The sequence below is a fragment of the Cynocephalus volans genome, chromosome 7 (genome assembly GCF_027409185.1).
Source record: "Cynocephalus volans isolate mCynVol1 chromosome 7, mCynVol1.pri, whole genome shotgun sequence".
NCBI classification, from domain to species: Eukaryota; Metazoa; Chordata; class Mammalia; order Dermoptera; family Cynocephalidae; genus Cynocephalus; species Cynocephalus volans.
Genome location: NC_084466.1, coordinates 94,511,484 through 94,520,262, shown reverse-complemented (window position 1 = coordinate 94,520,262; position 8,779 = coordinate 94,511,484). Strand labels below are relative to the sequence as shown.

The window sequence follows — 8,779 nt, the reverse complement described above, 5'->3', positions numbered from 1 at the left end:
GGCTAGAGTTCACCGGGCGCAGTAATCTCTACTGAGGTGTGGCATGAGTGAGTTACCAGTTTTGTCAAGGATGTACTTAAATTGGACCTATTTACCCTTGTGCGTCCTAATGTTCTTTTATGAGTTAGAGATAAAAGGGTAGATTTACAGCCAGAGCCCAGAGGATTGTCAGGATTGTCAGGATTGTCCCAAACTCAAGGTATATCCCAGAAGCTGTGGGATTATGAAAGTCACTAGCTGTGGATTTGTGTCTCCTGTGGCCGCCTTCCAGCAGCCTCCAGGTGCACTTCTACCAACCAGGCAACACATCAGGTGTTGGCAAAGCCTACTGTATTCCAGTCTAGTGCCATTTAAGCCCAAGGCAGTTGTTAGTAGAAAACCTGATCATCTGTGACCTGGAGATAAAATCTTCCTATGGCATTGGAGGGATTTAAATGAGAAGTAAAGCACCTGGCTTGAAGGTGCTCAAAACCTGGCTCCCTCTCCACCTCCCTAGATGGTGCTGGAGAAAAGTGCTCTTCATTGTTCTCTAGGGAACATGCTAAACCTAAACCTGCCTTACTAATGGCCTGCCACCTGTTGGCCTGCTGCTTAACACCTCCCTGGCCAGTGAGCCCCATCACCTTCCTTCAGGATTTGGGGTGAGGGAAGGGCAAGGTATATACTCAAGTCAACCTTGAGGTCGTTGGGTCTAGGCCAAGTTGCCTGGTTCTCAGAAGTGATGTCCACTTGACCAGGGCTTCCACTGCAGAGGTGAGGCTGGGGAGCCAACAGTTCTGTGGAAACATGGGCAAACCGCCAGCAGAACTGGCATAACCTACAAAAGTACGTGACAACCCTGGTCCCTTGCAAGTCCTCTTTCCCATGGTCAGATCCTGGACGTGATCTCCTCACCAGTCCCAGCTGCACTGAACAGGAACTTCATCTGCCCCGGAGGGAGATGGAGGAGGGAGACCAAGCCCGCATCCTGAGGAGCTGGGGTCTCTCTCCCCATTGCATGTGGCCTGGTCAGTTAAGACTATATCCTGTCTCCTGCCAGCTGGAAGATCCCACGGTCAGGCCACAGCTCTGGCACCAGGTGGCTCTCTGGACTGCACCAGAGAGGGGATGAACCTCTGTGACTTCAAGGCCCCCTTTCACTGTAGAAGCTGCCTGTGCCGGGCCTTCCCTCCCCGTTCAGCGCCACATATGGAGGCTCTGGAGGTCGTGTGTCCCAGCTCCGTTTTATTGTCTATTTAAAACTCAGGGTCAATGCCTGGGGTTCCCAGTTTCCCTCCCTCGAGTCCACCCGCTAGGGGCCAGCCCTAGATCTTGAAGGCCAAGGTGAGGCCGTCGCCGAGGGGCAGGAGGCTGATGTAGACCCTGACGTCCCGCCGGATGCGCTCATTTAGGTTTCGCACGCACTCTGTCGCCACGTCCCCCTGCTGAGGTTGCAACACCTCTCCGCGCCACAAGACCTGCGGAGGGGCGGGGCATCACGGGGGGCGGAGCCACCGGGCCGTGGAAGGCGGGCCTCAGTGGGAGGTGCTTGAGCAGGAAGCGGGACCCTAGAGCTAGGGCTAGGGTCCCGCGGGGGGAGGAGCCTACATGCAAGTGATGGGCGGGGGCTGCAGCACGGGGGCGGGGCACAAGGAGGAGCCAAGGGAAGGGCGGGGCATAGGGAGAGGCCAAGGGAAAAGACCTGGACCCAGCCGGAGAGAGTGCTTTCTCCCCCGTGGTCCATCCCTTTACCTTGAGGACGGCGAGCACGCCTCCGGGGCGCAGCAGTTGCAGGCACCGCTCGTAGTAGGCGGCGCAGTTCTCCTTGTCCGCGTCCACCACCGCTACGTCGAAGGTGCCGGCTTCGCCCGCCGCCAGAAGCTCGTCTTGTGGGGGAGGAAGGGGCAGATGCGCCTGAGTCCGCAGTCCCGGAGGCCGCACGCCCCTGCCAGGCCGCCCCAGGCGCTGTGACGGGCGGCATCGGGCTGCGCCGGCCACTCAGGGATGCGGCCCTGCCATCCCGCATGTGGCCGCATACGGGTGGGGGCTGTCAGTGTCCTAAGCCCGCCCGGCAGACTTGTTTGGGAAATGGCGCCAAAGCCCTTCCCGCTCCGGTGCTCACCCAGGGTCTCCAGGGCGGGCTTCAGCCGAAGGTCGATCTTGTGCTCCATCTCGGCCTGCGGAAGGAGCGGGGTCAAGCCAGCACGCCCTCTCGCCCGGAGCAGACGGGGCCTCGGGCCTCGGGCCGCTCACCTGCTTCCACAGGGGACGCCCCAGCTCGGGGGGCCCCGCGTCCACCTCGCAGGTCACCACGCGCCCGGCCGGCGGCAGCGCCAAGGCCAGCGCCAGGGCGGAGTAGCCGGTGAAGGTGCCTGGGGATGGGGACACGGACAGGATCAGCCCAGGGTGGGGAACATTCCAGTGACGGCCCCCAGTAATCCCGGTCGCGCGCCCCTACCCAGGTCCAGCGCCTTCTTGGCCTTGATGAGCCGCGCCAGATTGGCCAGGAGCTGGGCCTGCTCACAGGTCATCATGGAATCCCCCTGAGGCTGCTCCAAGGTCAGCTGTGTGTGGGGAAAGGGTGGCACCAGCCCAGTCAGTCGCCCACCCTCGCCCTAGGTTTCGGATCCCCCCAAGGGCGGGCCTCGGGGAGGGGATTCGGGGAACGCCCACCGCACCCGGCCCGGGAACCCACAGAAGGCCACCGCCCAGGCCAAGGACGCCCAGCCACGTGGGACGCGTCGGGCCAGAGATGGGCGCCCTTTCCTGCCCCCATCCCTGCTGACCAGCCTCAGGCTTCGCAGCGCCGGGTGCTCCCGCATGGAGCGGCTCAGCAGATACTGCCACAAGGGACTGTCTTCAGGGGGCAACAGGCGCTGCTGTCGCCGGAATCGCCATGAAGGATACCGTCTCCCTGCCGGGGAGAGGGTGCTGGGTCAGAGCCTGGGGATCCAGGGCGCCAGGGGTTAACCTGAGCCGCGACCAGCCGCGCGAATTCGCGAGCTGCACCGCACCCTCCCTCCACGCCTGCCCGCGGGGCTCGCGGAGGGTGCCGGAGCCCGGCTCTGCTCACCCAGGAAGAGGCCAGTGGCGAAGGCGGCGCCCAGCGCGGCCGAGCCCAGGGCCAGCGCGGCGGGCACAGAGAGCCGAGGCACGGGCTGGGTCATGGTGCAGGCGGCCGGAGGCGGCGGCAGGTCACGTGGGCTGGAGCCAGGGGGATCCGACTCGGACCCGCCAGTCCGCGGGGCTCCAACTTGTCCGGGCACTGCCCGCGGAGCCGCGGCCTCGGGCACCATCTGGCGGCCACATCGCCTTACTGCAAGTCCCGCTCTAGAGAGCCGGGCGTCATCTGGTGGCCGCGCGCTGAACTGCGCCCCGGCAGGGAGCAGGGCCCGCATCGAGAGGGTCTGGTTCTCCCTCCCGGTGCTCGCGGTCTAGGGGACTGGGTCCGGGAGGACAAATCTAATGCCCCTCCTGGCTATGGTTCTTTCTCCTCGCCACCACTTCTGCGAAGGCATGATGGGGCATATGTGGTTATGTGTGTGTGGAGGACGTCAGTGTAAGTTACAAGATTGTAACGAGTACAACTGAGAGGGACTGAGAAAATCAGGGTAGGCCACCTGCCCAAGGGTATCAGGTTGAAGGAGGGAAGGACCTGGCTTGGGGGACACAGCCCGGAGGAAAGTTTCCGGAGCACTGGGATGGACCTGATTAGGAGGGTACTGAGACAGTATGCTCAGCTGTTAGAATCCTGTCCGTGGGTGCCAGACGTGGGGGTGTGATCTTGGACGTATCCGTCTCTCCGAACCTCAGTTCCTTTTGTAAAATGGGGACGGGACCACAATCCTTCCCGTAAGCGGCACTGGATTCCACAGCCTGGCACACAGTAGGTACTCAATAAACGGCAAGTACTGTCATGGTCATAGGTGGGGGGGAAGACATCTTGGGCAGGAAGGGCCCAGGGGGTGGGTGAAGCCTCCTTGCAGGGCTGTTGCGCTGGACCAGTACCCAGCGAGCACCTACTGTGGGGCAAGCGCCGGGGAGGCGAGGGGCGCTGTCCCGGTTCGCAGTCCCCGCGAAGCTGGCTTCGGGACAGCGGGACGCACAGAACTGGTGGGCAACCCAAGCCCCAGGATTTATTCATAGTCCCGACCTCCCAGGATTAAATGAGAAAATCCAGGTGAAGGACTGACACAGGGCCTGGCACTGAGTGGGCTACAAGTGTTACATTTAACAGGAGTCAAAAGACAGGTCTCCAGGTCGCTCCTCCGCAGACGTCCCCGGGGAGCCCGTCTAGCAACAGCACTGGCCGGGCACTGGGCTCCACCAGGGCCATCCCAGGCGGGGCTCGGCTCGAGCGGGGCCCGGAGGCCGGCTTGTTGGGCGCTCAGTGAGAGAGCAGCTTGTCCGGGGATGGAGAAACTTGGACATCGGATGCATGGGTGCTGCGGCACCCGGGCCCCGCGGACGCGGCGCAGGAGGCTGAGGTGTGGGGCGGGGCTCCGGGAGCGGGGCGCACGGCGTCCAATCACAGGCGGGGGTGGGACTGACCCGGGGCCTTGCGGGAGAGGGGCCTGGCCTCGCGGGGCTTCTGGGACGTGCCAGCGGGACGGCGGCCCTGCTCCGAGGACAAGCTCGCTGCCCTGTACTCTGGGGCCCGCTGCACCCTGCTTGGCCCTGTAAGTGTCTCTTTGCCCTGTGTGAGTCCCATTCCCCAGGGCGAGGACTGAGGCCGCGCCCTCCCCACGGCAGGCACACAGCAGGCGCTAAGCAGATGCACCCGCGCTCGCGCTCGTGGCTGCCACAGCGCCAGCAGTAAACACAGTCGCAGTAGGGCACGTAGCACCTGCCGGGTGCCAGGCACAGCACAGCCAGCGTCCCCGTGAGGCTGAGATTACTCCCGTTGTCCAGAGGACAGGACAGCCCAGAGGGACTCGCCACTCGCCAAGCTTACTCGCCAGACCCTGCTCTTGCTTCCTTAAACCCTCCGAGCCCACTAGCCAAAAGAGAAAACCACCCATAGCTCCTCTTGTGCCTTGGGACCTCGGCTGGGTGCCCCCACCAGGCAAGCTGGCACGGGGGTGGGGGCTGGGTGCAGCTGGGGCCACAGACCCGCCATCGCTGCCCCGTTTGGGGGTCCGGGTGGTGGCAGCCCACACCACCCTCCGCAGCCTGGCTTAGGCCTGAGCAGTGGAGGTGGGGGGAGCAGGTGGGGAGGGGAGGCATGTCACCATATATCCCCGTCAGATTAAAAAACTAATTTGAAAAGATTAATGTATTCCATTCTTGTTACACTGGCTCTGATACCTCTGGGCCCGCGGCCGCTCTGCCTCCTGATTATTGAATTTTTATGGCCTGGTAATTAATTGCAGATTCCCTGTTTTGTTCTATTTCTTTTTCTCTGACATTTTAATTTCAACAAAAAGCAGTGGTCTCCATGCAGGTTCTCTCTGGAGATCCTAATGGTCTATAAAACAGAATGACTTATAGATGTGGCACCCACTTCAGTTGGCAAGCGATTGTTTGAGACCTTGCTGATCACGCAAAATTTAATTTTTCCACCTCCCTCCCCCTGTGCTGCTCATTTCTTGTCTACTTCCATTGCAGCGCCAGCATCTCAGCTCATGATGAGAGCAGTGTCACCTCTGCCTCTGTTACAGAGCCGTTTCCTAGAAGGCAGGGGCTGGAGACAAAGTGGGTTTGGATCCTTTTCCTTGGCAGTGGCACTGGTAGTGGTGGTGGGGAGCTGGGCCCCCCAAAGTGCCACGTGGATGTGGGCAGCTGCCCTCAGGGGAGGAAAGGGGCAGGGGATTGAGGCAGGACCACTCCCACCTATCTCAGTTGCCCTTTTGGCCAAATGCTGCTGCCCCATCATGCACCAAGGAACCCGCAGGCTCACCAGGGCAGAGAAAATGTGTTTGTTCATGCCCTTAGGCCCACGCTGGGAAGTGAGGGGATGATTCAGGCTGAGGGGCTGATTCAGGCTGAGCAGACTGGTGCAGATAGATGCAGACAGACTTACAGGCATTCTTAGCCAAATTGGGTCACTGGGAACAGCTGTCTACAAAGACAGGCCTGGAAGAGATACCTGGCTTTCTATCCCAGTGCCCCCAACTGCTACTTATCCCATCCCTGCTTCTATCACACAGGCAGGGCCCCTCCCCCAAAGCCCCCCAGGACTGGGCAGGACAGGTGCAGAAGGGTAAGGTCATAGAGTCCAGTTGGGCCCAAGGGATTGCAATACAAATGTCTTCAGGGGCCCAGAAGGTGAGGTCAGCAAGGTGAAGGCGATAGGGGGCGGTGGAGACTGTGGCACTCCAGGGGTTCTGCACCATCAGAGGACGCAGCCGCCACACGGCTCCAGCCCACAGCTGTCATGTGGGTAGATGGGCTCAGTGTGGCCCGAGCTTCTGCTTCTTCAAGAGAGGTTGAAAATCTGGTCTGTAGTGTGAAACCTCACAATTTTAAACATTTCAATTAGACTTTTGTTTGATTTTTAAAATACAGTGTCAGCTGAACTGAATACATCTTTGAACTTTGTATCTGATCTGGCTCATGGAGCAACAGTTTCCTCTGATTCTGAGCACGGATCAGAAAAACTAGGACATGAAGTGGAGTCCCTCAGGGCCAGAAGGGCCTCAGTGGCCAGCAGACCATCCCCTGCCCTGCCCAGGAATCTTCCGCCACCTCTCAGCCCTGCAGGTCCCTTCCCACATTCAGTGGGCTTTTTCTCAGCAACTGCAGGCTGCCAGGTGCACCCTTGAGCCTTGCTCCAGGGCTTGCTTCCTTTAGGCCTCTTCTCTTCCACATAGGATCTTGCAGCCGGGAGGCTGACCAATCCGCGTGAGGTTTGCCAGGCTCCCTGTAACGCTGTGACTCCAAGGGCTCCAATGCCGATTCAGGCCAAGCGGACTGACGCAGATAGACATAGACAGGCTGTGAGTTGGGGCTTCTGGGGAGGATGAGGACCCCACAGCCAGATCCCACCTTCTCTGTGCTGAGATGCTGGGGAGCTGACTCTGGCGATGCCAGTAGTGCCTCAGTTTCCTCATTTGGAGAGGCTGAATGGGAAAGTGACAGCATGGGCTCCAGAATCAGATGGGCTTGGGTTTAAACATCGGTCCCACTGCTCACTTTGTAGCTGGGTGAGCTCAGAGTTTCTCACTAAAGAAAGGGGGGGTTCCCGTCTTAGTTTTCTGTTGTTGCATAACAAATGACCACAAACCTAGTAGCTGAAAATATGGATTGTCATAGTTGTGTAGGTCAGATGTCCGGCAAGGCGTGGCTGGATTCTCTGCTTAGGCTGTCACCAGGCTCAAGGCAGGGTGTCGTCCAGGGCTGCATTTCTCCCTGGGGCTCTGGGTCCTCTCGTGCGCTCACTTGGCAGAATTCACTTTCTTGTCATGAGCACCTCCATCCTCAAAGGCAGCACCTTGAATCTTTCTGGTGCTTCAAATCTGCACTTTCTCTTCTACTTTTATTTATTTATTAAGTTATTTTATTGTAATTATTATTATTATTATTATTGGTGGCTGGCCGGTATAGGGACAGAACCCTGGACCTTGGTGTTATCAACATCACGCTCTAACCAACTGAGCTAACTGGCCAACCCTCTCTTCCGCTTTTAATGGCTCATGTGATTACATTGGGCCCACCAGATAGTCCAGGATAATCTCTCTATTTTAAGGTGAGCTGGTTAGTAAACTTAGTTATATGTGCAGAGTCCCCTTTGCTGTATAAGATAACAGTCAAGGGAGTGACACTGGTGGTGGAGATCATGAGGCCAGAATTCTGCCTGCCGCAGCCTCCAACCTTTTGGAAGGGTTGTAAGGTTGCAAACACCTCTGCCTGGTCCTCCTCCCATCCTTGAGAAACACAGTGTTGGACCTTCAAATGCATGACTCCCTGCTACTGCACTAATGGACTGGGTGGTGGGACTGTCCCTTACAGCAACCCTCTACAGGAGCTGGAACTGTCTCCGTTTTCCAGATGTGGAAGTCTGGAAATCTCAGATTTTTTGTGATGTCTGAGATCCCGGACGTCTGGGAACATTGTAAGTGGCAGATCCAGAATGCAAACCTGTCTCTGTCTCAGCTTCACATAAAAGCATGACATCTTGCCACTGGGCCCAAGTTCAGGGCTCCTGCATCCTTTGGAAATTACTTTAGTTCTTTTGGGGGGCATCTACCATGTACCAGACATTTATGTATGGTGCAGTTTCTCTGGCTCAATTCGTGTCCTGCACTCAGGTGTTTCTGGGAGTCCTCAGCCGGTGACTTAAATGTATGTTTCATAGTATCTCCTGTTTCTTTCCTCTTTCTTGACTGGGGATGGCCAGAGCTGCATGGTCACAGCCACTCTTGAGTATCGTGGCTTCTGCTGGACACTTTGGCTGATCCTCAGGAGTCTTCAAGTCAGGACTTCACAGGGCTCTTTTGAAAATTGGCAAAGAAAGTCTCCCTGGTGCTCTTATCTCTCCACCATGAGACACTGGCCTACGTTGTGCATCCTTCCTTCCCTCAGAGAAGACAAACACACTCCCAGACTCCCTTGCAGGCACGTGACCTGGCTTCTACACTCAGATGCATGGCACAGGAGCTGAAAGCAAGTGTGGACAGTGCGAGCTGGCAGCTGCATAGAGGAGGATGATCACCTACAGGCAAGTGTGACAGTGATAGCGTGCCTGTTTCTGCTGGGGTGGTTGTAGTGGAGCCTCTGCCAAGAGGTGGGCTGTGTGGGACTCCTAGCTGTGTTGTTCTGGGTGGGTGGCATCCTAGCCTGATTCTCTGGTCCCCCCAGA

At 58.3% G+C, this 8,779-nt stretch overlaps 1 protein-coding gene across 1 annotated transcript; it reads right to left on the bottom strand.

Annotated features, from left to right (window-relative positions):
• Window positions 1-1,204: 1,204 nt before the first annotated feature.
• COMTD1 (catechol-O-methyltransferase domain containing 1) lies at window positions 1,205-3,244 on the bottom strand. The gene is made up of 7 exons (XM_063103259.1): window positions 3,053-3,244; window positions 2,766-2,893; window positions 2,438-2,543; window positions 2,233-2,351; window positions 2,102-2,156; window positions 1,732-1,865; window positions 1,205-1,457 (listed from the first exon to the last, which is right to left on the bottom strand). The coding sequence occupies exons 1-7, from the start codon at window positions 3,144-3,146 to the stop codon at window positions 1,305-1,307; spliced, it is 789 nt and encodes a 262-aa protein (XP_062959329.1). The 5' UTR covers window positions 3,147-3,244; the 3' UTR covers window positions 1,205-1,304.
• Window positions 3,245-8,779: the final 5,535 nt, after the last annotated feature.

What these genes read in the sequence shown, in the direction of transcription:
- COMTD1 (XM_063103259.1), bottom strand. Translation starts at nt 3,146, where the DNA reads ATGACCCAGCCCGTGCCTCGGCTCTCTGTGCCCGCCGCGCTGGCCCTG. An exon ending in CAAGAAGGCGCTGGACCTGG is followed by an intron (nt 2,352 to 2,437) that starts GTAGGGGCGCGC and finishes CCCCATCCCCAG; the next exon opens with GCACCTTCACCGGCTACTCC. An exon ending in GCGTGCTCGCCGTCCTCAAG is followed by an intron (nt 1,458 to 1,731) that starts GTAAAGGGATGG and finishes GCCCCTCCGCAG; the next exon opens with GTCTTGTGGCGCGGAGAGGT.